Below are 27,166 nucleotides of genomic sequence, written 5' to 3'. Positions count from 1 at the left end.
AGAATATTTCATTTCCTGAGAATTTTTTGTTAATTTGTTAGATTTTCATTAGACATGCTTTTCAGGTTTAGAATTCGTCTATAAGAATTGACAGCAGTTATGTCAGTTATTTTTAACTCAAAGAGAACAGCTAGGAGAGAAGTCTGAATAGACTGAATTTGTTTACAGTTAATTTTACGTCTGTCATATTCAATGATGCAAAAAGAGTGACAGTTTAGACTGACACCTTGTGCTGTTAATTGACTTGCATTAGAACAATAGAAAGTAATGTGTTCCTGTATGGATTTTGCATCTGAAAGCTATTTTATTTCTTTTTCAGATCGAATGTGTAGTACTTGTTTGTGTATAAATGGCTCTAGTGTTTGCTTTAGTAGTTATTAGACTTAAAGAGATTCCTTTGAAAGTCTGTGTTTTCAGTGCTTTTGCATAGAATGATCCTGTAGTACATAAGGACATAGAAAAAGTATAAGTTGTATTCAGTCTGAACTATATGCTGAAATATAACAACTTTTCTTCTTTTGCGGAACCTCTTGCATTTTTGAGTCTCTTTCTATTTACTGGTGATTGGGTCCTACATGGGAAAGCGGGAAGAATTTTACGGGTTGCTCTGAGCTAAAAGCAGTTCTTTCATGGAAACAGAAATAGCATGTGGTGATTTGGACTCTGTTTTCTGATGATGCTTCCACTATTAAACAAACAGGCATTTGTTTTTGGGTGCATACTTTTGTATTTAAAGCTTAAGAAGGCGATTTACACTTCGAAGGAAAATGCAGCTGACACTCTGAAACTACCCATTTAGGAGTGTGCGGTGCTTAATTATCCTAGCTTTTCATGGTAAATAAGACATCAGCAAATTATCAGATTCATAGCCAGTTGATTTAACCAGGTTATGTTTAGAAAATTTCAACTAATTCAGCCTAGTATGCCTCAGACTGTAAGAGATTTTAAATTATAATGCTGAAATGGCCCATGAGGTTCAAAGATAGTTACTGGAGCTTTTTGCTTTAAAATTCTTCAGAACTGAACATTTAATGTTTGGTTTGCTTTTGTGTTTTTTTTTTTTTTTTTATTTAAATATATACCCTATGTAAATGTTATGTATGTTTGAAAAGCTAATAATGACATCTTATAAATTCAGATCTGAAGTCTTTCAGAAATAGCTTTTCCAGTGGAAGCTATTTTAAACTTCCAATTATTTTTCACAAATCTTTACCATGAGATAAACATACTCTATAGTCCTTTTCAGGAATGCTTCAAGAAAATGCCACTTCTGCAGGTGGTGGTTTTCTTAACTATTGATTATTCTAGCTGCTTGCATGAAAACTCAAGCTCCTGACTGCCATTTCCAAGGGCACTGGCCAGCATTTGCATGCAAAAAGAAGCTGGCATGTACCTCCTTTCTGCACTAGCATAACATGCATAAAGCATGTTTTGTTTCTTCTCTTTTCGTTAAGCTCCTTTCACTAACCTAACCTATCTGCCACTGAAGTAATGCACACTTCCCAGTACCTCTAGTGCATGACCTGCATGTCCTGTGTTCACAAAAATGCTTGCTGTGGAGACAGTGTTCTTTTCGCCACGTTCTGCATGCTTATATACACTGTAGGTTTTAAATGAAGTGGAGAAAGCACCAAAAGAGCTGAGAAAAGAGCTCATGAAACGCACGAAAGAGGAGCTTGCACAAAACCAGCATGCTCAGGTAACAGCAGCAGCTTCAAGCTACTAAAACGCAAAAAGCAGCAGTATTCACAGAGCTTGATAATTTCACTTTTTGTTGTTGTTGAGTGAATATGAAACTTAACTCAGACTAACCCTACATACCACTCTCTCTCTTCGACTGCTCTCATATCACTTCCCATAAGAGTACAGTGTTCAGACATGTAGGAACAGCAATATATCCAGGTTTGTGCTTTTTAAGCTTATGTTCTGTATGCTGTACCAAAAAAAGAACAGTTTTTTTCCACACAGTTTTTTCATGGTAGTGCTTTTTTTGGATGGTAAGTAACCCACAGGTCCATCAAATTACAAAGGTTACAGTAGTTATTTTTGAGCAAAAAGCACAGGGGAGGAAAATACAGAAAATAAGGCATAAGGCATCTTGTTCCTAGCTGCAGAACAGACTAGGTAAAACGTAGTTATTTAAATGTCAAAGTGTAGGTGTATGGAAACTTTAGAAGACATCAGAGAGAATTTTATGCCTTCAACCTTGCTGTGGTTATATGACCTAGGTAGAGAGAGGCAAATATTTTAGAAACCTATTTTTCAAATGGCCCAGCTTGTACAGTGTAAGTCAGCATCACAACAGGGTAGGTTTGGATTGAATAACTCCTACAGGTTAAATGTTTATGTGAGTAATCTAGTAGAAAACATTAGTGACTTTATTCAATTACATGTTCTGTTCAAGAGAGGATTTCCCAAAATAGAATTTGACTGAGCTACAGTGCTCTCTCCCTACTGAGGATATATATTTCTGAACGTTTTTTAAAGGAAATAATTTTAGAACTGAATTTTTATAATGTTTGCAATGACTTAGTTTCCTTTTTTTATATTTTTTTTAAAGTAGAACATCTTTGATTAAGGTGAAAGATCCTCACTTGGAATGAAGAAGTATTAGACAGTGTGCAGATGTATTATCTTAGAATTTGTAGAATTTTTCTGTCAGTGACTGCTTTTGTGTGCTTAGCCTTCACAGTTTTAGTGTATACTACTAACATATATCAGTCTCATTCTTTTAAAGAATAGTACTATATTTTATTATATTCTGACATGGGAAGGACATTGTGTCCCACAGGGTGTTGCTCAGGTTATGATTCAGTCTTTTCAGTTGTCTTCATGTACACTTTTCAACGCACAAATGCAGGATGTAAGTCATAATGTATTTATAATATACATCTATATAAAAAAAGTTTATTTCTCTAATTTTCCAGAGGTGTGTTTTTTCTTCTCACTTCTGCTTATATGTGCTGAGCAATTTCACTGGTGTTTCAAAACCAGTTAGCACGAATTTGTAAAATTATACATTATTCATAGTAAAAAGATCAAAATTACTGTAGCAATTAACTCTGGGCGAGGCACTGCTTTCTCACAAACACAACATACTAATATTTTCTGGAGCTTATCACTTGTTCAGCACATGTGAGAAAATGACCGTTTTATGCTCTGTGTGCAGTGAAATTACATATTTTAAAAATGTATAATGAGTTTATTTTAAGATAATTTCTGGGCAAAATCAAGTGGTAGTTTTGAAAAGGCAAACTGCATTGCAGTGTCTGCCTTCTACACCATCTAAAACACTCTTCAGCAACGCCCGTAATCTCTGTTTTATGGGATACTTGGGTAGATCAGGGAAGCGGAAAGGCCGGAGTGTATTCTGAGGTTGCCCCGTTTATCTTACAGAGCTAACAATTTAAAAACGTCTTTAAGATTTACGATGTAGAGAGCAGCAATGATATTTAAATGATTGAGAGAGTAAAAATCTCTGATGCATAACTGCTTTTTGACCATGACCATCCTTGAGATAAAACATCTTTTTCACAGCTGTAGAGAATGTAGAGCAGCTGTGTCCCTTCCCCCACCCCCCAAATCTTTGGCAAGTCAAATATAGTATTATTTTTGTGCCTGCACCTTCAGAATACTAAACTCCTACTTTTCTTGCCCTTTTAATCTAGCAATAATGCAGAACAGTATTTTCTATCGGTCTGTATATTTGTTTAGGAACGTCTGGCTGCCCCTCCAGTCCTTTTTGCTCCCCCTGGTCTGCCACTGTCTGAACTTCTCGCCAGCGTACTCCACCTCCGGTTTTCTGTTACCCATCTAAATGTTACCCCGCTGTCCACCCAGGGAGATGAAAGCCTCATTTATTATTCAGTGACTTTCTGTGAAGATGAAAACCATGATTCTCCTGGTCATAATAAAAGTGCTTTTAATGAACATCTAATTCCATATGTTGCTGTTGGCTCTTTTAGGGAGTAGCATGGACTCTGTTAAAAAGAAAAAAAAATACATAGCTCAGGAGACTCTTCCACTGATTTCCCATAGCCCAGCACTATTTTTCTGCCTCTTCCCATCCCCTCTCCAATAAACCATTTTAACTTTGTTTCATTATGTATAACAGCCTGTCTGATCTCTGATGGTACACCCCCATCATCCTTTCTTCTGACTATACTTACCCTTATTCCACAGTAGAAAGATCTGCTTTAATTTCCTGTTCTTAAAGTGTGCGTGTGCATGCTTGCATGCTTGTAAATGTGTGAAGTTTTTTGTGATAGCTGTGAAGAGGAAAAGGGCACCGGGAGGCCCTTGGTATGTGGGAGGGAGGAGAAGGGGATCCTTACCTCTGCCGTGTCTCATGATGTGATGCAACGGACTGAGATGCCCTGGGTAAGGCAGGACCCGGGCGGCGGGGGGACGCCCTCACGCGGAGGACGATTCGCTTTGCAAAGAGCCCGCTCAGCTCTAGCACCACCACTGCTGAGCCAAGGTTTACACGTCCCGCAAAAGGCAATTCCTACTAAAGCCTCTGGCTGCCTTTAGAGCCGTCTCACAGAACTCCCAGCCTCAATATCTTGGTGTTCGTGATGGAATAAACGACCCAGAGACTGAGAGACAAACTTGAGATCCAACTGTGTAAATAAATAGGCTTTACTTCATGATCAAAAGCAAAACAATCATAAACACTTTTGGGTTTTTATATCCTAGAATATATAATCTCGACATGATGAGCACACTTGCATTTACTAGTGTAGAAACTGCGGCTTGTTTTGAAAGGCAAGAGACTGAATGAATCGCTGATTATTGGTTATTTTGTTGCCTTTGGTCTTATTTCTGAAGGTAAAATTTAAATATTAAATATTCTTTTACCTACTCTCTGTGTGGAAAACACAAGAGATGCATAACTTCATAGCTGAGGGATATTAACTCAATTAAGTTAATCAAAGATGTATTTGTTTTCATATACAGTTAAACACAGAGAACTGGGATCTCATTAAAATGTAATGTGATTAGAAGAACACAATTTCATTTATTTCAATTGGTTTTTAACAGGAGCAAGAATTTGTGCAGAAGCAGCAACAAGAACTGGATGCCTCTCTGAAGAAAATTATTCAGCAGCAAAAGACAGAACTAGCCACTATTGAACGAGATTGCCTCAACAACAAACAGCAGCTCATGAGAGGTATCTAGCATTGGACTTTTAAAACCTGATTTTTTGTTTTCTATTTTATTAAAAAAATAATTTTATCTTGAATTCATGAAATCAAATGCCTTCAGGATTGAACTAAAACTGTAAAAGCATACGCTATCGAAAAAATACTGTTCTTAAAATACACTTGGAAGCCACTGTTAAACATACACTTGCATGTAGATTTAAGAGGTGTTGTACTTTCTGAACTTTTCAGCCTTCCTCTTTCTACAGCTCGTGAAGCTGCAATCTGGGAGCTGGAAGAACGACACTTGCAAGAGAAGCATCAGCTCCTCAAACAGCAACTCAAAGATCAGTACTTCATGCAGAGACACCAACTGCTTAAGAGGCATGAAAAAGTTAGTGCTGATTTTGACACTTTCCTTTGTGTGTGGAATCTATCTCTCCTCTTTTTTTTAAGTCAAGTAGGCTTACGATCTCTATAGGTCTGTACTGTTTGCTTGTCTAGGCAAGGCCCATGCAGGTATTTTCATGCTGTATATGTTCTATTAAGATTTTAAGTCTTCTTAATTTAATGACTTGATAGTGCATAGAAGCACTTTTTGTTCCACTTATTTAACGTGTGTGTTAGTTCACTGTTAGGTGCCTAACAAACAGCATGTAAATCAGAGACGAGAAATAAAAGCAGTAAATAAGGAAAAGCATAAGGAGATCACTGGGGTGAGATAATAGCATTGTCCCTTGTTTTAAAAAAAACATAGATATCTTTATTTATCTGACTTCTGTTCTTGAACTTCTAGATTGAAGTTCGTAAGTGAAATGATCATATTTTCCCTTTAAATTCTTTTTTTAAAGTAAAATAGCTTTTAATTTTTTTTTATTATTTAGTAAAAAGACGAAAATATGTTTATACACCAAAACCAACTGAGTTTGGGCTTGTAGTTAAATAAATCTGCTCATTAGTAAATCATCCTGGAATTGAATGAACAGAATGATGACCTGCATTAGCTTTTTGGGGCAAGTAATTGGAAAAAGGTATTTCTGTGTGTGTGTGTGTGTGTGTGTGTGTGTGTGTGTGTGTGTGTAACTTTAATATAAGTCAGGAGTTCAGCAAGCACTGGTAAATATATTCATATTCTTCCAAGCACTGGGAATTCTCAGCTGGATTGGGCATGATCCAGAGTTTTGGAATAAATGAAAGACCACCTCCTCCCTATTGCATATCACGGGGACTAGGCCTTGTTTCTGCTGAGAAAAAAAATGGACTCAAACAACATGCTTGTTGATGAAATGAGATCTAAATGTTCCAGCAAATACTCCTTAATGTTTCGATGTCATTAATTTTTTAGGAAACAGAGCAAATGCAGAGATATAATCAACGACTTATTGAGGAGTTAAAGAACAAGCAAACTCAGGAAAGAGCACGGCTGCCTAAAATCCAGCGAAGCGAAGCAAAGACTCGAATGGCTATGTTTAAGAAAAGTTTAAGAATCAACTCATTAGCTTCTCCAGACCAAGATCGTGAAAAAATTAAACAGGTAAGTAATAAAAGTAGGTTTAATAATGTAAATGTTACAGTTGATGCAAATGTAAATGTGATGATGAGGCAGAGTGCACCCTCAAAAAGTTTGCAGACGATGCAAAACTGATAGGAGCGCTTGTTAAACCAGAAGGTTGTGCTGTTATTCCAAGGGACCTCAACAGGCTGGAGAAATGGACCAACAGGAATCTCATTAAATTCTGCACAGGGAATGCAAATCCCTGCACATGGGAAGGAGAAATCCCATGCACCAGTGCAGGCTGGTCAACAACCGGCTGGAAAGCAGCTTTGCGCAAAAGGCCCTTGGCGTCCTGGTGGACAAGTTGAACATGGGTCAGCAGCATGGCCTCGTGGCCGATGAGGCCAACAGCGGCCTGTGCTGGAATAGGAAGAGCGTTACCAATAGGCCAAGGGAGATGATTCTGCCTTTCTACTCAGCGTTGGTAAGGCCGTACCTGGAGTACTGGATCCCATTCTGGGGTCCACAGCACAGATATGTCCTAAGGTAGGATTAGAGGGGAGACGGAGGAATGGAGTGACAGACAAAACTGTGAAGGCGTTTCCCTTTGTAGAAACTCAAAAAAAGAAAGAATAAAGAAAATACGAAGATTATTTAGGTCTTTTAAAACCGTTCTCTTAGGTTATGCTATGTATGTTCATTCTGTTCTATAAAGCTCTTTAACTTGCATGCAAAAAATAGTTGTCTCTAGAGGTACAATATAAATCTATTTTTTTTTTTCTAGTTTGCTGTTCAAGAAGAAAAGAGACAAAAAAATGAGAGACTGGCTCAGCATCAGAAACATGAAAATCAAATGCGGGACCTTCAGTTGCAATGTGAAGCAAACATCAGAGAGCTGCATCAATTACAGGTTAAAAATAGATTATATGAAGTGAACATTCGGTGGGAAGACATGCAGGCCAAGCAGAAATATTTTTCCTTTATTTTTATCTATTCATGTGGATTTTCTTAAATTTACGGCATCCTCTTAACTAGATACCTAAGCTTAGAACTATTAATGAGAAATCATTTTATGTTCAAGAAGAGCATGAACCGTAAGTGGATGATCTCTTCTAGATTATTTAGCAAGTTTCCAATGCTATTTTCTGTAGCATTTCCCTTTAACATACTGTAGCTACAAGTCATTGATCAAAACAAAGGTAGCACCAGGCATTACACACAAGAGTTTTATAGCAGTACATGGAATAAGTCCTTTTTTATGAGGTGCAGGTTGCCATTTGCACCTGACCTTCTGGAACATATTTGGAAGGAAATTGCATTTTTTGCAATAAGGAGCTCAGTTTTGATCTATCTAGTATATATTTTGTAAAACTAGCTGCTGTATGCCACAGACTAGATCCAGTTTTCCATTAAGTCTGCTTTTTCCCTGCTTCAGGGATACAAGGTAGGCTAAAGCATTAAATGATCACCTGCTGATAGCCTTTGCCTAGAGAAATCTCCCGGTGGCATAGAGCCAGGGAAGTTAGTTCTGCACTGCTCCCTTTCTCATATCTTGTGGAAACAGTCTGTGACTGTGCCACTAAATATGTTTTACTAAATCCTCAAGTATCGTGGGAGTCTGTGCAAGAGTTTTCATTGCAAGCAAAAATGATCAGATTACGGCTACTCTAAGCTTCACTGAGAACATTTTGGCCTGTGGCTGCATCTGGGACTAGCCAAATGCTTGTCATCTTTGTTCCTGTGCATTGGGCATAGTTGGGATTTGAGTCCTAGAAATAAGCATGTGGGTGCTGGAGACTACCACTGGCAAATGCTCTTAAAAATTGAAGATTTCATCCAGGCAAATGCTGAACAGCATTCTTGCCGTTATGCTTTGAGGCTCCTCTGAACATTTGGCAGATACATGTATATCTTACTGAGTGGGATTTGAAGTTGATGTATGCTTCGATTACTGTTTTTTCTTTTCATATGGTGGGTCTGAGGCTGCTTCTGCAAGCGTATTTGCTGTCCTCCCTAAACCTCCTTGTTAGTCTGAGCTCCTTGGCACTAAGAGTTTCAGTACTTTCACATGTGCCCCTTTTTAATTTAATTGATTTTAATAAATTATACAAACTGCATTTAGAAAGCCAGACAGAAATACTGCATGACCTTAAATAGCGTAATTAGGCAGTGAAGAACAGGCAGTTTTGAGTATCCTTGAGCCACTCTGAATGGTACTTCACAGTATTTGTTTATCAATCTCAATTGGTTCTGATGGAAAGATCAGCTTTTGATAATGCAGCCTCAGTAACATACTTCTATCTTGTAATTATTCACGTCACTATTTACACAGAGTAAGCTAATTAAAAAGAATTAGGACAGCGTATGCCACCGCACAAATGCGGAGTTGTCTAATCTGAATTAGTTTTACTTAAGGATTATCTTTATCTTGTTTTAAGAATGAAAAATGCCATCTACTGGTTGAACATGAGACTCAGAAGCTGAAAGAACTGGATGAAGAGCACAGCCAAGAACTGAAGGAATGGAGAGAGAAACTGAGACCAAGAAAAAAGGTAAATTGGAGAAGCTTATGAAAATAATCAAAAATCAGTTCTTGCAAACTGGACAGTCATAAATGGACAATAAAAAGTATGATATAGGAGGAGATGCAAGCCACTGTACAGAACTATCATAGTTTATTGTTTAAAAAAAGATAATTAATACATGCAGAAGCTAAGCAAGAAGCATGTGCAGCAAGAACGACTTGCACGTTATCTGTCCTTTAACGTGTTCCCTGTTGCAGGGCATATGTGCATATTTGCATGTAAAACCTCTCACCTGAGGCAAAGCTGTTTTTTAGGAATATATTTCAGAGGCCAGTAGGATATTACAAAAATTCTGGGTGCTAAATAGGAATAGAAGTTTTTCTTTAATAATTTGATTTTAGAGTGGAAAATACCAGGTTTTCACACAACTTAAAGAGTAATCTACAGGCAGATTGTGTTCTTAGCTTGCTGGGTATGGGTTGTCTTGCAAATTTGATAATTGCTAGGTGTTTTTTCAGTCATGATGTGTGAAGTTATGAATCTATATCAGACAATATGTCACCAGTATCATAGGTTTCTTGTACTTATATTCCTATGACAATTTGATCTTTATTTTTAGACACTGGAAGAGGAATTTGCTAGAAAACTGCAAGAACAGGAAGTTTTCTTTAAAATGACTGGAGAATCTGAATGCCTTAATCCTTCAACACAAAGCCGGATTTCCAAATTCTATCCAATCCCCAGCCTTCACTCCACTGGGTCGTAACTCTGGGAACTGCTGTAGGTTTTTCGTATTTGGAATTCTCCATCCTCATCATCTAACCTGATATAATCTGCAGTGTGCATCAAGGGACCGTAGCGCGCTCTGTTTTCAGTGGAGACAATCAGTGTCGCTTTCGTTTTTTTCCTTCTTCTCTGAATGGAAGAAAACAAAAAAGGGGAACAGACAGTGTATAATGGTAATGTGATGTCCTTCAGCTCTTTCAAGAATAAGTGGATTTTTTAATCTAAGACTCAGTACGTTACTTTCGGGTTTGGCTTCAAGTAAGCAAGCCTAAAATAATATAATCTTTATGATCACAAAAAAAAAAAGGTTTCTCATGTAAGCATTTAAATGATGTAATATTAGTTCTACTGCTGTGTTTTTAAATATCTGGTTTCTCTGCAACAGAATTCCATAACTGAAACAGCCGTAAGAGGTTTAAAATGTTGTAAATGTTGAGTAGTGGCTTCATAACAAGGACTGAAACTAATTAGAACATGCCAATAATCAGAAAAATAAACCCTTAGATTTAAACGTGATTGGTAACAGCAAAAGCCTTTACAACTTATTTAAAAACAAACAAACAAAAAACAAAAAACAAACCTCTGGCATAAATTAAACTGAGCAGGTCTCCATTGCATATTTTGTCCATTAATTCCATAATGAAATGGGGTGCTAGTTTAATTAATACAGTGCCTGAAACACTTAGATATGCTACTCTTGGCAACAAGATAGTGTTTTGTCATTAAAGAAAACCTCCTTAACATTGTTTGTTACTGTACAAAACAAAAAATTCGTGCTGCTACTGCCATTTTGTCATAAGTCCTCACCCTAAAATATTTTGCACTAAAATATGTAAAGGTGAAAAGAATGCTAACTTTAAAATGCACAGTTTATTTTCCTTAGCTATTGCAGGTGGTTAGTTCTACAAATGGAAAAAATGTAGAATGTATTTTTTAGAATACAGTGTGCAAAATGCACGTGGTTTCTCTAACTTTACCTGGAATGGGTAGAGCCATCTTTTTGTTCTTACCAAAGCCTGTTCTTTTAAACTCCTCAGAAAAGTGGAGGTGGATGGTCATATTTATAAATAACCATGCCTGAAGTCTGATTCAATTAGATGCGTTAGACTTGACTTATTTTTAATTTTAGTCATTTTATTTTATAGAAAGATTTAAGTTAAATATATAGACAAACTACAAAGCTGGGTTTTCTGCTTTTTGTTTTGCTACATACTAACAAATACGGTTTTTATTTTTCAAGTTCATAGATGTATAATAAGTTATTTACCTGACTGATCTGCAGTGGAAAAAACCTGAAATGTTTCTCATATAGCAGGTAGGGAAATATAACTGTATTAGATCACTTTTAGTGCACTCCTTTTCATCGCTAGAATTTGAGTCATATCAAGACAGTATTATAAGCTGTACTTTGGTATGCCAAAGTTAAATTTGTAAAATAGTATTTCCTTTCTGTCATTTGAGGCCTATCTTTCTAGTCTCTCTGGGTATCGACTGTAAACCTTTCCTTTTTATTTTGCTAGCTTGCATTAAATGTGAGACTGGTGAACATTGTATGATGTTCATTTCATGGGAACAGTGTTGATGCATGGGAATGAACTCATAAATAACATAGGACTTTAATCAGATTTGATTGAAATCTTGGATGCTGAAATCCTTGGATGTTGAACCTATACCTTCTTAATGGAGACATTTAATTTACAGCACAGTAAAAATAATTGAAAAATGCATGTTTTGATTTAAATTTTGTAACTTTTTGATAAGCATAATTACTTTAATAGCTAGCCTTAATTTCTGATGTTTTATTATATAAATATGTATTGTGTACTGTTGTAAATTCACATACCATATCTCTAGAATGTTATCTGTTGCTAAACGCAAAGTTCTTTAAACTGTTTGTTCAGTAGGGTGAAAAATGTCTTTGAAGGCCTTCACTTTTTAAACTACACCATTTTAAATTGACTGTTACTAAAATGGCATCAAAGTAATCCTTATCTCTGTATTGAACAGAATTTATTAGCCATTTCGTATAAAATAGGCTCAGTGATTGATTTGGGGAGTAGATGTGGCAGGCAAATTTCCCTTCTGAATTCTCTCTTCCTTCATCCACATCAAAAAAAAAGAGAAGGTAACCTCTTTCTCTGAGATTTTAATCTTGGTGGTTTCAGCGGTAACTTGCTAATATATATATTGACATACTGTTTACCTCTGTCTAAACCTTTTAAATCTATTATTTGAATCCCATCTTTTTCAGAGAAAACCTCTGTAATCTGACCGCATTGTAAACTGTACAAACAAATCCCTGAATTCTCTGAAGAAGGGAGGGATTGAATGTAGCAACTGAAGCCTTAGCGAGCGTTTGGTCCGGTCTTGAGCCGTGGAGCACTGCTGAGCCGTTGCAGCCTTGTGAGCTGTACTGAGAACTGATACCTGGTGTGAAAATATATTTTTCTGGGATAACAGGAACTGGCATGGGTACTTATGCATTTAGACTGATAGAATTGGTTTTAAGGTATTGTGGAACATGAAAGAGGTGCACGCTATTGTATCAATGTCAGAAAATTCAATTCAAATGAATTTAGTCTCGCATAGGCCTGGAAGAGATCATCTCAGATATAAAATCCAATCTCTCTGCTTCACATGTCACTAATCCCTTTAACAAATGTAACAAGTTTCATCTTAAGGGCAGTTAGGTATATTCTTCTTAGCTGGAAATAATGTATTTTTTTTTACTGACATTTGGGGAAATCTCGTTTTTCTGATATGCCCCTCAAAAGACGATCCCAAGTCAGTATTTGCTCACGTTTGTGCTCTACTGCATCGTAGGTACTTTGAACAGGAAAAACAGCAAAGGCAATAAGATGTTTGAAGTGCAGTGTGATATATCAGTTTTTCTTTATATTTACAATTGATTCTCGCAGAAGAACTGCCTGTGGGCCTGCGGCCTCTGACTGTTTCGGACCTCCAAATTTATTCTTAGCCTCTGAAAGCAGATTTCAGCAACTACCGCATCAGCTTTCTTGGGACAGGATCTTGTAAGGGTAGGAGCCAGTGGTTCTACTTGCATCGTAACCGTTACTAGAGCTCAGGTGTTTGCAGGATCTCGTAGCCTTGTGCTAAAGCAATTTTGCAGGTAGGTCGTCGGCCCTGGAGGAAAGGGGCCGCGTGTCGGATCTTGCAGCCGGGAGGACTCTGCCACTGGCTTGGGTGAGGGGGAGATAGTCCAGCCTGTTTGCTCCCCTCTGATTCCAATGAAATATATTTAATTATTTATTTTCCAAGTAATTTGCTATCTCTGCTGAGTACATGGAAAAACATGTACAGCATGAAAGAAACAATACTGTCGTTAGGGTCCAAAAAATCACTTATGTTGTTATTCTTATATTTGATTAGCTATATCCTACTCCAGTCTTAAAGGTTTTCTTTTAGAAGGTGTCAGGATGTCTGATTACAAGTTCAGAAGAGGCAGTAATGCAGCTATTCACAAGGCTGGTTTGATTTTCAGGGTCATGACCAGTGGCATTTACTCCGTGATTTTTTCATTTTTTAAAAAAAAAAATTATATTCATTCCACATCACATCCTTTTTTTTTCAGGGTATGTTTTAAGGTAGTATCATCTTAAAATTACATTCATGGGTGTTCAATATCTAACCAATCATAGTATAGCAGTCAGCAGGCTGGGTATTAAAAAATGATCCTTCTGTCCAAAGGGACTTTCTCCATTATAACTGTGTTACTGTTTTGTTTTTGTTTTTTTTCCTCTCAATAAATAAATAGGAAACTTAACATCTAAGCTGAGTCAGAGCCTGATGGAACCGAGGCAATGGTGTAATTACTTTCATCAGATCACAATATAAAAATGTGTTTCATGATGGCAAATCACATAGGACATTTAACTCTCCAATATCTGTCTTGCGAGTATTTCAAGGGCACTAAAATACATAAAAGTTTTAAATAAGGTTTTTTGAATTCAGACAGATCCATATTCAGGTAGTCTGATTTTTCAGAGCCATTGCATAGCTATGGCACCCAAGAACTCAGAAACGCTGGTCTCCAATGAAAGAGGGAGAACACGCTTAAATGTGCAAGCGAGCTCAGTGTCAGTTGTTTCCACTGAAATTCTGCTTTTTGGTTAATCTGATGGGGAAAGTGGGACAAATAATTGAGGAAAGCAACTATGCCATTATTGCAAGGAAGAGAGTATTTGTTATAATCATTGCTATGTAGACAACTTTCTGCTCTTTATGTTAACATTTACGATTCTCGGTTATTTTGCTTCAGTCTGTACTTCTGGATCCCAGTAAAGCTTCCTCGGGTTGGTGTGTCCGTGCGCGTTTCCCATTCCCTGACTTCTAACGTCAGATTCACAGCAGACAGGGAAAGTGAGGTCAGAGGGAAGTATCGGCCCTTCTTCATGGGACAAGCCCAGGGCAGGATACCCTATCACGTTTCTTGGAGTCTCGCAAAAGATAAGAGCAGATGAAGGGAGAAAAGCCCAGAGGAATCTTTATAGTGTTTTTCTGGCTAGGAAGGATACTGTTTGCAGAGCTTTTTAGAGATGCTGACATTAGTGATGATCAAGCAGAGCAGAATTAACCCTGTTGCATAGTATTGAGCAGTGCAGAAAGGAAGGGATGAAGTCTGTTGCTCTTTTTGTGTTATGCTTATAGGGAATTTGATCTGTCTTGCCCAGATGTGAAAGTCAGGAGCTTGTTACAGCCATCACAGACGGAGGCGGTTGGCCATTCGCCCATGCAAATAACCTTTCGTGGAGTGTTTTTCCAGACCGTGACTTTTCAGTAAAGCCTCATCTTTCTACTGGAGCTGTAGCTCCAATTCTGACTCTGTGACTAAGGTACTGCATGGTGGCAGGACTCCACCTGCCCCAGGAGAAGGCATGGAGAGCTCTGCTCCAGGAGGCTGCAGTGCTGGCAGATCGCAGCTTCTTTGGGGCCAGTTACCCCTTTGAAACGGGCCCTTTGGTTTCCTTCAGTCGTTCTCCATCCTCTTTACCCTGCAGTCTGTGGGAGAGGCAACATTTGTCAGTCCTCATCCTTCGATTCGGTAGCTACTGTGCTTTTGGCACGCGGGCAGTCAGTGGATCCAGAGAGAAAGCAGAAGACCTCTTCTGACTAGTTACTACTCCACCAAAAGGAGAAGGGAGTACTTTAGTCCAAAAAATGCTTTTATTTTCCACAATCTCTTCCACCTTTACCAACCTAGGTAAAGCTTCTCTCATACTGATTATAAATCTCCTACTCTAAAATGGTAGGAAGAAAACAGAAGTGGAAGGGGACATTGAGTGAAACCTGAGCTGTTCAGCTGTCCTACCCCTGCGTGCTGTCCGGAAGCCCCGCGGGGCTCTTCTATGGTAAAGCACGGCACTCCAGGGCACCTCCAACCTCACGCTGGCTCAGCAGTTTGGTGAATGTTTTGTGTTAACTGCACACCAAGTTATTTTTGCCTTACATGAAGGAACCAAAAATGAGACAGATGAATATTTGGCAAAGGGTCTGTGTATGAACAGCTCACGGAAGTGAATTTGCAGTAGCAGTCATACAACAGGTTTTTTGGGCTTTTTTTCTTTTTTTTTTCTTTTTTTAAAGTAATTTGATTTCATGGCTTTCTGTAGAATATTGTAATAAGTCTGCTGTAAATACAATAAAGTCAGTTTGCTGAGATGGCCTCTGGTTTTGTTCTTGGAAAGCTGATGCAAAACACAAGGGATTGGTGAGTGAATGGGACACTGATAATTTTAAAATGCTGGAGTGTTGGAAGTACACCTTGTAAAACTGCTTGTGATTCCTGACTGTGATAGCCCAAGGTGTGAGTGCAGATTTAACGCAAGCAGGCCACTGTTCTTAGGGACCTGACGACAGGGTTGGAGGAGCGTCAGTCCTCCCTGTGTGACGCCAGTCTTCCCCTCAAGTACAGGTAGAGGAGAGAGGTGCCTGCTGCTGGGCACCGGGGCCCCTTGAGCCATGGTCCTAGTGTCGTGGGCTGCGTTACAAAGCAACCCAAAGACCGGGAGCGGGCACTGCCGCAGACTGCCCTCAGGGGTTGAACCCTGCCCTCTGGCACAGCTGGTGAGCACCTTGCAGCAGTCCCAGGTAGCTGGGATGAGTGTGGAAGCACAACACGGCTGCAGAGCTCAGACAGGACAGTGAACGCTACGGCTGCAACGCCTGCCTCTGCTGGTCAGTGTGGTGCAGCTCAGCCATCACCCAGCTGCTGCTCTGTCTCTCTCTATCTCTCCCTGTCCCCCCCCCCCCCATTTCACAACTTTCAGAAACTTGAGAATCTCACTGCGAGCGAGTCGCCGGCGGCAGCAGCACCCCAGGACGGTGCACACAGGCCAGGTCGTGTCTGAGGGAGGAGAAGTGGGACAGCCACCAGCAGCCGCTCAAAGCGAGAGGTGTTTCTGCCCCTGGCCACGCTGAACCGGGTACAGACTGTTGCACGGAACACCGATCAGGCAAGCTTTAGGTGGGAAAACACACTTTAATTGGGAAGTTTACATTAAAGTTATTTATTTTTCTTCCAATGTTTAAAAAACAGAGAATACTTTAAAATATTTTTAAAAGTCCACAAATTACATTTAACCAAAGTGCTTCAGTTCTGTTCCTATGCATTGCATGTCTCACCGTGCTGCTAGCAACAGGAACCGCCAAGCACGCGATGCCCCTGGCCCCAGAGTACCTGCCCTTGCTGTGCCACGCGTGCTGTCTGCGCCCGCTGGCCACAGGAGATGAGGCGAGACGGGCTCAGGAGCTGGGGTAACGCACGTGGCAGCGCGAGCGCGCGGCAGAACTGAAGAGGGGGGGAGGGACTCGCTGTCCAAAGCAAGTCACCAGCCAGGGTGACGTGGGGTGCTGCTCCGGCAGGGCGAGGGAGGCGACTTCTGGGGTAGGAATGAGCACTGCTGGGTGGTCAGATGGGGAAGGCAGGGCCAGCCAAGCCGGGTTTGTCTCTGGTCTGTCACCCGGGCAGGGCCAGGCTGGGCTGGGCGCCCGATGCTGTGGGTCAGTGCTGGGGGGTAGGTACCTCAGTGCAGCAAATCCCCTCCCAGGGACCCCTTGAGCCGCAGGCCTGCTCAGTGCCGCTGGCCTTCACAGGCCCTCCTGCATGCAGCTGGTGCAGCAGAAGCCAGGGAAAGGAGGGCAGCAAAGCTAGCAGAGAGGAGATCGCTTCCAAGGGGCGTCCCAGGGTGGCAGGAAAGCTTAGTCCCAGGGCTCCTCAGATGGCCTTTTATCCCATGCTCGGCCCTCGTCAGCCCAAAGATGTACATACCTGGGAACTCGGGAGCACCAAGCCAAATAGTAGCGACAGGAGCAGATACCACATTAGGGCTGTGCTGGGCACGTAAGAGCCATTCAAATCTCAACAGCGACACCGAACTACCAAGTCTAAGTGGTTAGCTGACGGGCAAGGAGGTTTTTAGCAGTAAGACGGTGAAGATCCAGGCTAACGCTGAATGGGCTGTCAGGAACGCTGCCCAGTGCAGAACCGAGCTGGCTCTGCCCTTAGACCCCGACACTTCTTCTTTTTCTTCTGCCAACATACAGTTGCTCACCTAGGACCAAGGACGTCAAAAGGAGGATTATTTGAAGGGTTTGTTTTTTAAAAAATAAATAAAGTACAGTGTGTGAGAGTTTTCCAGCAGCTGCCAGAAACAGGGCTAGTATCTGGGGAATCCTCCCAAGGCAAACCCTTCGCTCCTGGGGATGAGCAATGTTCATACCTTTCTCTCCTTTCTCTCCCTTTGGTCCCCTCTGCCCCTGGCGTCCTGGAGGGCCCATTGGCCCAGGGTCACCTGGAGGAATGAGAAAACCAAGTTTGCCTGTGAGCATGGCTGCCCTGTGAGCGGGGACGGGACAGGCCAGGAGGAGGAAGACCAGCTCTGGCTGATGCCTTGACTGAGACCCTCAAGAGGACATGTCTGCTGTGCAGCAAGGAGGCTGTGACCTCGAGGGCCTCCCAGTGCCAACCGCCCCGGTGGACATGGTGCTGCTTCCTGGGCAGCAGGACGTTACTGGGGTTACGTGAGTATGAGGGAAAGGATGGCAAGTCTTACCTTTTGGTCCGGGATAACCCCTCTCGCCCTTCTCACCAGGTGGCCCCTGGATAGTACCATGTGCTGGAGAGAAAAATGAAGATGACAGATGAGTGGGAAACATCTTTTGCAAAGGGCTCTGTGCTCTCTGGAGGACTGAATTACGCAGGAAGGATATTTCTCTTGATTAGATGGGATCAATCAGATCAGGAGAGGGTTTCTGTTTTCAGAAATGTTTTGGGGTCCAAAAAAATCCCAGGGGCAGTTTGTCATCCCCTTTCCCCAGAACTGCTCTGCAGCCCACCCTAGAGCCAGGGGCTGGAGCTGGCACATGCTCAAAGAGGGTGGGAATTTAAAAACTGAGTGAGCAGCTCTGTCCTCTTGTTCTACATGTGCCAACCCAGCGGGGGGAAACTGGCCACAGCAGCTGTGAGCAGAGTAGCCTGTAAGGTTGGGGTGGAGCTTTCTACGAGTAGTGGAAAAACCCGCTGTCCTATCTGATGATGAGATTACATCTCCCCAGCAAGGGAAGAAGGAGGGTGGAAAAATCTCATGCACACCACTTACTTCTGAAGAAGTCCATGAGGTCCTCGGTGACATTGCCATAGGATGCAAAGACTCTGCTGATTCCAGGGGGACCAGGAGGGCCTGGGGGACCTGGGGGTCCCTGTGCATTGTAAGACATCAGGTCTTGAAGGATACCTCTGCCTGAGAAATTAAACACATCATTTGAGAGGAGCTCTGGAAAAGTTGTGGCTGGATGATGGGGTGGGAGGTTGTAGGGGAAAGCAGGAAGGGCAAGGGAAGTGAACAGGCTGCCATCAGGCACAGGGTGGGGGCTGGAGTTGTGGGCTGGGACAGGGAAGCTCAGGCATGGCAGGAGGAGCAGGTGTCCCACTCACTCTGTAGGCTCTCCGACACGCGGAGTGCCAGCTCGTTGTAATCCAGGGGTCCAGTGAAGGAGTCGCTGTATGATCTGCTTGAACTCACTGATCTTCTGTGTGCCTCTTCTGCTGCCAGCAACCCATCAAAAGACCCATCACTGCCCCTGGAGGTGCCGTAGGAGCCCTCACCGCCCATGGAAGCACCATACGAGCCCTCGCTGCCGGTGGAGGAGGCACTGTAAGATGACATGCTGCTCATGGAGCTGCTGTACGAGCTGCCTGTGCCCAGGGACCCCCCTTGAGATCCCCCAGCACCAAGGGATCCTCCATGTGACTGCTCGGAAGCCAGCGACTCTCGATATGACGCAGACATGGACCCTGCCACCAAACCACTATCTCCTTTTGGTCCTGGTGGCCCCCGTGGCCCAGGGGGGCCAGGTGGCCCCGAGATGTAGCTTCTAACTTCATCACCTGCAAAATACAAGAGGCACAGAAAGGACTGGAGTGGTACCTGGTCCCCCAAGGCTGGGTAGAGTCATGTCCTACCATCTGGATGTAGACTAGAGTATGCAGCTCTGTCTTGCCAGCCAACACAGTAACCCTTATCCACTGCCATGCCTCAGGCAGCAGGTGAGTACATCATGGAAAAACTGAGGCATGACACTCCCCCTCTCCCCCCTGCCTAGAATTTTGGGTGCCCAACCTCAGAAACCTGCCTAGTAACTTTGCAGAGGGGTGCACTCCTCTTGGGGGCCAAGTCCAGTACCTCTGCCAAAACAGTCTTTCTTTGACTAGTCTCCCGAAAGTGTGGGGGGGCGGATCTCCTTGTTTTTTGAAAGGCTGCCCAGGGTGACTTCCCAGTGTGAGACTTCAGCCCAGCAGTCATGCAGACCTGGATCTGGCCACCTGCAACCTCAGTGTCCCTTCTCTGGCCGTACAAGTGCTGCCAGCTACAGCCAAGCATAAAGCACCTTTTTTTTTCCTTGTTGGCATCCTCACAGCTGGCTCAGTGACACCCTCCAAAACCCCCATCATCCATCACTCTGAAGGAAGGTGTTCATCAAAGAAAATGCTTTTCCCACAAAAAAAAAAATTTCTCCAGGTGACCTTACTAAGGAATCACTGTTCAGTAGAGGGCATTTGCAACATCACTGTGCTTGGCCTTCTAGGCTCACAACATGTCAAGTGCAGCCCTGGGTGAACCTGTTTGTTTGTGGAGGCAAGGTGCTGCTCCAGCCCCTCTACAGAACTGCCTCAGCAAGGGCAGAGCAAGCCTGGGGGGGTGACTGCAGGGAGGATGGCAGCCCCTTACTCTTCAGGTACTGGATCAGCTCGCTCCTGAACTCGTCACTGTGAGTGATGTCAGCATAGGACAGAAGGCCGGTTCCTGAGAAGCCTGGAGGTCCTGGAGGGCCAGGAGGGCCAGGTGGGCCCTGGACTCCGGAGAGGGAGGAGTATCCCATACCTTGTGAGAGGGAGAGAGGAAGAATGATCTTCTGACACTGAGAGAACATGGCAATTACATATATCTGGGAATTCTGAGAGTTTAAAGGGTCTGACCTCAAATTCCAGCCCTTTCCAGCTGATGTCAATGAGATTTTTTTTTTTAAGTGATTCTGTTCCCACTGGGCAGTCACATCTCCTGAGAAGCTAATCTCTGCCTCCCTGACATCTACAAACTTCACTTGCTTGGCAAGCTTGGACCCTCCCCACCAGCTACAAGAAACACCAGTGCCTTACTTTGTAGGTAAGCAGAGAGGTCTTCCAGAGAGGTGCCAGGTGATCCAGGGATCCCAGGGGGTCCCTGGGGCCCTGCAGGCCCAGGGGGCCCAACAAGGCCACTGAATTCAGAGTCTGCAAAAGACAACGTACAAGGAGTCACACAAATGCACACCCTCAATGCCCCTTTTCTGAGACTACAGGTGATAACAGCTACAGCTGAGCATAAAGCACTTTCTTTCTTTTTTTTTCCTTCCCAGCATCCTCAACAGCAGCCTTCCTATTGCACCTCGCTACCTTGCAGGGAGATGGTGCATGAGGAAGCCAGAATATTCCATAAAAGGCAGAAGTATATATTTGCTTTCTGATTTGGCATCAGAAGCTCCTTTATGCTGCACAGTTGGAGGGAGCCAAAACGCTCCTCCACCCCCAAGACAGCACCTCTCTGCTGCCATTCTCTGCAGGAGCTCAGGAAGCTGTCTGCAGCCACCTGTGGCCTGTGCAGGCCTTGAGCAGAGCAGAGCTCCAGGAGTCCTGCAATGCCAATAACCAAGACAGAGGGGATCAGCAGAGTCTCCTAGAAGGTCATTTGTGATGGCAGGCAAAAGGAAGACTCTACGCTTACAGCTGAGTCGCTTGCAGACAAGAGCTAGGGGCAGAGAAAATCACTGTAATGCTTTTACTTATTAGGCTATGTTAATGTAAGTATGCCTGTAAAACAACCTGCAGAGTGTTAAAGGGCTTGGGGCAGCGGAGGCAAAAGACTGGCTTACTTCGCAGATATGCTGTTAGGTCACTGTAAGATATGCCAGGCGACCCTGGAGGCCCTGGTGGTCCAGGGAGCCCAATGTTCATCCCAGAACCTGCAAAATCAAACAGATCCGACCGTGGCATTACCAAACTAGGCGGTGTTACTGTGCAAGTCACGTGGCTGGGGAGTGTGCTTGTGGGCAATGCCTCCTGCAGGGTGCAGCATTCCCAGCAGCAGGTTGGCCTGGGAAGCAGAGCTCAAGCCCTATTCCAGATTGGACTTTAAACCCGCCTAGTTAATTCAAATACAAGGGCACTTGCAGATGGGCAGGCGGCAGGTCTCTCCCTCCACTCCTGGGAAGAGTTCTGTACATCCTGTGAGTCCCAGATGCTGGAGCGTGCTGGGACACACAGCTCAGCTGTGACTCACCAGCTGAAACGTGCTGCTGTCCATGTGGCTGCCTGTGCACAAGCAGCTCTGGTGCAACAAGCTCATCTGCCACTTGCTTTTCTGCAAACTTTGTGCCTCTGTGCAATTCACTATAATGAAGCAGCCTTGCTGATTGATAAAATGCAGCTGGCCTGCTTGAGCTGTTCAGGCACTTGTGTTCAACAGCAGTTTCCTGCTCTTAGAGCCAAAGAGGAGATTCCCACCATTCTTGGAGCAGCCCATTAGTGGAAGCTGGCTTCCAAAGGCAGTTCAAAGAGACTGAGCATGGTCCAAGCTTTTCTTTTAAGCAGATATTTGCAGTTGGCAGGATTAAGAATTTTAGCACTGCTGTTGTGGATACTCTTAGTGGGTCTTTCTTACATATTATATTACCACCTCACAGATGGGAACGTGAAGCAGAGCGGTGGAAGTTGTTTCAAGTAACTTTATAAACTTCTGAGGGTTCCTTATCTGGGTTGCCTTGACAACTAGTGGGTAGAGCTCAGCTCTTCCACAGAGAGATAGATCCTGGCCACAGATACAGTAAGAAAAGTGAGACAAAAGCACGTGAAGGTGATGATTTCTCTCTATGTTAAAGGAGCACTTACAGGACAGCTAAGGTGACATCCCAGGATCAATTTTTAGCAAAGAACTCATTTCTAGAGTCCTTAGATAGGATCTTAATCACAGTGCATCCTTGTTCTCCCCCATGCCTCTCACAGGCCCTTTAAGTAGGTCTCTGTTCTTAGGGATTTGCTCAGAACCCACTGGGAGAGTTTTCACTGATCACTTGAGTTTTCTGGCCAGCTGTCAAAGGAATAGAGGGAAACACACACTAACAAAGAAAGACCATTACTTGTCAAGTAGCTGATAACCCGTCTGGTCAATTCATCATAATCCAGGGACAGAGACATGCCATCTCCCCCTGGTCCAGGAGGCCCCGGTGGGCCCTGAGGTCCAATCAGATACTGCCGAATTTCTTCTCCTGGAAATGAAAGATGCATCTTTCAAGGCCTTATAGTTGCTGTAGAGGAGCAAGATGCTAGTGGCTCACTGCCTGTGAGCTAAGCCCCTATTGCTAGACAGACCACCAAATCTGAACCTGCAAAGAACCTGGGGTCAGGGCTGAATGACAATTTGGATTACCCAAGGGACACTCGCATGCTCATCTATTTCTTCAGGACACCCTGGACAACACCTTGTGTAAAGAGAATAAAGTGGTAAAGATCATGCTAAGCTCTGTGGCATTTCAGTAGCTGTTTGTCTGTCCAGAGCACAGACTCCCCATCAGATCACATACGAGGAACAGTGCTGGCCAACTGGTACTGCGAAATGACACTCCAGGGACCCACCTATCAGCTCACAGTATCAGCATGTGTAAGAAAGAGCACAGAGCCATGCATCCCACCCAGCTTGTCAACAAAGGCTTGACAGGGGCTCAGAATGCGCAAGGAGGAATCTAAGGGAGTCCTAAGAGAGTGGGAACTGGAAAGCAGTTGTCCAAGCTTTCACGGGAAATTGTGAGGAATTCCTGAAAGGAGGGGCTAGGCTGATGCCCCTTGAAGAGCTGAGGAGGGGAGGGGAGAGAGTAGGAAGCTGCAGAATTGTAACAGCAGGTATGAAAAGTGAACAAGTGAGAAAGAATAGCTTCTAGAAAGCATGCAAACTCTCCAGGCCAAGATACACAAATTGGTCAAAGGGCTTGGAAAGAGGCTTTGCAGGTCATTCAGCAGCACCAACAGCAGCCCTCTGAAGCAGCTGCAGGTACCACTGGTTGGAGGCAAGAAGCTGATAGGGAGGGACAGACCTCTAGGCTGCTGGGATGCTTTATCTGTATCCCGTGTGCTTCCCTTTGAGGATACTTACTCTGCAACATGTCCAGAAGTTCTTGATACAAAGCAGATGTAGTTGATATCGAACTGTCAAATGATTGATAACGACTTGAAGAGCCTGCGGGAATGAAAAGGTTTTTATGTCAGATACAGTATTAAGAGGCAAGAGAAGGTGAATAGCCAGGCAGGGACAAATGAAAGCTGAAATAATCCAGTTTAACAAATGGAGTGGGCTTCCCATGCAGGGCACCATCAATGCTGTCTCGCAGTGTGACCATTTTCACAATGGTTTGGTCTCTGCTCTCCAGAACGTGGAGATTCCAGGCTGCTTCCAAAAGCTCTGGAAATTTCATCGACTTCAGGATGAAGCCACCTCCATTTGGGTCCTGGGTACCTTACAGGGTCAAGCAGCTAATAGTTAAGGTCAGATTGCTTAAATAGAAGAAAATGTTAGTTCATATAACATTAAAAAAAGGCAAGATTTAGAGGCCACCTAGGCTCTGCAGAGTCCAGGGTCAAGACTGCAGGAGACAGATAACTGGGCTGGAGGTCTGCAATTTCAGGACTGCTGCCTCTCCTCTGCCTCTCATCATCCGGGTGCTGCACAAGTGTAACTCAGTACCTACACTGCTTACCAACACAGGAACACAGCACTTACTTGTCATGTAGCTCATAACACGGGTAGCCAGCTCTGCATAGTCCAAGTTCGTTCCATCTGCCATAGTGATGACTCCAGGTGGGCCAGGTGGGCCTGGTGGGCCTTGGGCACCAGTTAAATAATGCCTTACACTGTCACCTAGGTAGGAAGCCCAAGACATGCCCACATCACTAGAGAGAAGGTGATGGCCAAATGTACAAAGACCAGATCCTCCTCCCCTGGCAGAGAAGAGGTCCACAGAAGGGCAGTTTTGCAGAGGCCACATTGAGCAATAGCACCTCAAAGTATCCAACATAAACAAGGCCAGAGCACTTGGGCTGCTATTTCTAAAGGGAGAGCAACAGGAGCAGAAAGGAGATCGGCAAGCATCCACTACCCTTGGCAAAGCGTGGTTATACTCACTCTTCAGGAAGTCAGTGACATACTGCTGAATCTCTTGAGATGAGCTTCCACCTGGGCCAGGAGGACCAGGTGGCCCGGGAGGTCCTGGGGGTCCCTGAATTTGTCTGGATCCACCTACAGAATTCATTGTAAGAAGGAGGAAAGGTTATAGCATGGCTGGATCAGACCAAGCAACGCTAAGGGGATGCTGGCATTGAGCCTCTCCTGCAGGCCTGGAAAGAGCTTTGGGAACTGACTGTAGAGGGGCTCCCCCTCCATCTCCCAACACTAAGTGCTGGCTATTAGACAGTAATTATTCAATTAATTTAGTGCTTATGCAGCCCCACAGGGCCAAGTCTGGAGACCTCCCTGACTTTGCACTTACAGAGTTGGTCAGTCTGTGTGCCTGAGTGCAACACTCTCTAGCAGTACAGACAGGGATCCCAAGCCTATTAGGCTGGCCTCACTGCCCTGCTGCTCCTGGTCCTAGCCAGCCTGTGGCACCAGCTCAAGAACCTCCTCACTGGTCTCCATTGCAAAGTATGGGTGGGTCCTTTGTGACTCCAGTCACTGCAGCATCCAGGCACCTCAGGCTCTTTCAGGTATATTGTCTTTCCAAAAACCTGCAGTAGTACTCCTCCTGACATGGAGGAATGCTGAGGTTAATCCATACTCATTTTTAAAAATAAGTGGGATTTGTTAACCTGTGTTAGTATCCTGCATAGAGAGATGTTCTTATTCAGGATGAAAGTGGCTTAACTCACTTGCATCCTCCTGGTGGTAAATGAAACTAAACAAAGAGCAATTTTGGTCTGAACAAAAGGATTCCCACAAAAGGGCTTAATGAAGATTCCTAATCCCCTCTAGAACATGGTTACCCAACTAGGACTTCCTTTCTTTCATGTCCCATTTGGACAAACTTTGGCCCCAAAATTTTCAGTAAGCTGGAAACATAAAACTTGTAACTCCTAAATTGTCTGATGTGGGCACACCGCGAAGAACACAAATCTCATTGACCTGAGGGCAGAACCTACAACTGTTAAACCCACAGGAGTTTTCTGCAAATCTCTGCCAGGGATGTCAACATTTCCTGGTAGTATCAGAGCAATAAAGGTCTGCCTCTTACCTCGTGATGCTCCTGGGATGCCAGGAGCGCCTGGGACACCTGCATCACCTGGAAATCAGAGACAGGCAGACAGACAACTATGTGTTACTGCACATAGCATGCTGGTCAAGTGAAAGGACTGAGCTACATGTTGCCAGAGAACTGACCATACAATCCTTGCAATAGCAGATCTTGGACTTACAGCTTACAGGGGAAGAGCAGAGGAAAGAGGTTATGGCAGCCTTCCTGAGCCTTCTGTGACCCATCTAATAACCTTGTGCTCAGAGCAGTGCAATTGCCAGGGTCCTACCATGTCTCAAAGGACAGGGGTGGGCAGAGCTCTCACTCCCAGTAGACCAGGCTGCTCCAACCACTAGTCTCAACTAGTCTTGGCTATGTGAGATCAACAAGGAAAGACAGAAGATTTTAACTTTACCTTTAGGTCCTGGTGGGCCTGGTGGGCCTGGAACTCCTGGAGGTCCCTGCATGGTCACTCTGCCACCTGCCAATTACAGAGGGAGAGTCAGAGATGCACAGGAATAAAGTGTGTGGACAAAATCCTGACTCCAATAAAGCTGGAGTCAACAGAGCAGGATTTTGCTTCCTGATTTCAACTTAGGGACAATGAATTCAGAAGAGGAAAGGGGGCATAGACTGACCATGTGAGGAGATTCCTGGGAGACCAGGCTCACCGGGTTCACCTGCATTGGATACAGAAATGGGGGAGCAGTCACAAACGTTTGCAATCTACCGCACCCACTGACATCCCCTGGAAGCCTCCTTACCTGTGAATCCTCGTGGGCCTCGTTCACCTGTGAACAGGCAAGCAGAGCAGCATCGTTAACTTTTGCTTCACTCTGATCTGCAAAAGTACTCAAGCCTACGCTGCCAAATATCATGGCCACCAGTTTACCAGCTGCAACAGGTAAATGGATTAGATCCCACCTCTTCCATCCAGCTCAGAGCTGGGCTATGCTTAACAGGGCCACCTCCTTGTACTGACTCAGCCAAATCTATGCTGCATTTTGGAAGCAGATTCTGCCCCTTTAATGGGGGGATCAGAAATTCTGAATGGCCCTGAATTTTAGAGGCTTGCAAAGTTGGGGTCTGAACACAGTGGCTGCCTTGACACCAGTGCTGGAAGCTAATTAATTTCTCCCATAGTGACTCATTTCTTTTATGGTAGCAGATAGGAATACTGCTCAGTGAGCACTGTGCCAACTCTCTTACAGCCACAGACAGGCAAGACATCTTCTGCACCCAGGCCCCTCCTTATTTCTTTTCAGTCAGAGGGGTCAGGAATCCATACTTTCTGGTATCTTAGTGAGGCAGCAAGATACACGCACCTTGGTCTCCCTTCGGGCCTGGTGGGCCTGGTGGACCTGGTGGTCCTGTGAAGAATGTTT

The 27,166-nt window shown here is 43.6% G+C and overlaps 2 protein-coding genes across 3 annotated transcripts in view; one reads left to right on the top strand and one right to left on the bottom strand.

The window, feature by feature from the left end:
* SLK (STE20 like kinase) overlaps positions 1-15,627 on the top strand; it is a 52,622-nt gene extending 36,995 nt beyond the window's left edge. For both annotated transcript variants that reach the window (XM_062579531.1, XM_062579530.1), the window contains exons 13-18: positions 5,044-5,173; positions 5,414-5,538; positions 6,490-6,678; positions 7,424-7,549; positions 9,078-9,191; positions 9,784-15,627. In XM_062579531.1, coding sequence (XP_062435515.1) covers positions 5,044-5,173; positions 5,414-5,538; positions 6,490-6,678; positions 7,424-7,549; positions 9,078-9,191; positions 9,784-9,930 — 831 coding nt within the window. In that variant the 3' untranslated portion in view covers positions 9,931-15,627. The remainder of the gene's footprint in view (positions 1-5,043; positions 5,174-5,413; positions 5,539-6,489; positions 6,679-7,423; positions 7,550-9,077; positions 9,192-9,783) is intronic.
* A 1,771-nt stretch (positions 15,628-17,398) lies between these two features.
* COL17A1 (collagen type XVII alpha 1 chain) overlaps positions 17,399-27,166 on the bottom strand; it is a 64,060-nt gene continuing 54,292 nt past the window's right edge. Inside the window, exons 41-57 of the mRNA XM_062580016.1 lie at positions 27,107-27,166; positions 26,546-26,572; positions 26,420-26,461; positions 26,197-26,262; positions 25,782-25,829; positions 24,677-24,790; positions 24,275-24,412; positions 23,651-23,734; positions 22,641-22,769; positions 21,378-21,467; positions 20,626-20,739; positions 20,198-20,350; positions 18,904-19,356; positions 18,569-18,709; positions 18,023-18,085; positions 17,690-17,761; positions 17,399-17,521 (exon numbers count right to left, since the gene is read on the bottom strand). Of these exons, the coding sequence (XP_062436000.1) occupies positions 17,472-17,521; positions 17,690-17,761; positions 18,023-18,085; positions 18,569-18,709; positions 18,904-19,356; positions 20,198-20,350; positions 20,626-20,739; positions 21,378-21,467; positions 22,641-22,769; positions 23,651-23,734; positions 24,275-24,412; positions 24,677-24,790; positions 25,782-25,829; positions 26,197-26,262; positions 26,420-26,461; positions 26,546-26,572; positions 27,107-27,166 (1,844 nt within the window). The 3' untranslated portion in view covers positions 17,399-17,471. The remainder of the gene's footprint in view (positions 17,522-17,689; positions 17,762-18,022; positions 18,086-18,568; positions 18,710-18,903; positions 19,357-20,197; positions 20,351-20,625; positions 20,740-21,377; positions 21,468-22,640; positions 22,770-23,650; positions 23,735-24,274; positions 24,413-24,676; positions 24,791-25,781; positions 25,830-26,196; positions 26,263-26,419; positions 26,462-26,545; positions 26,573-27,106) is intronic.

The sequence above is a fragment of the Rhea pennata genome, chromosome 7 (assembly GCF_028389875.1).
Source record: "Rhea pennata isolate bPtePen1 chromosome 7, bPtePen1.pri, whole genome shotgun sequence".
In the NCBI taxonomy this organism is placed as follows: domain Eukaryota; kingdom Metazoa; phylum Chordata; class Aves; order Rheiformes; family Rheidae; genus Rhea; species Rhea pennata.
This window is presented reverse-complemented; position numbering and strand designations above follow the sequence as displayed.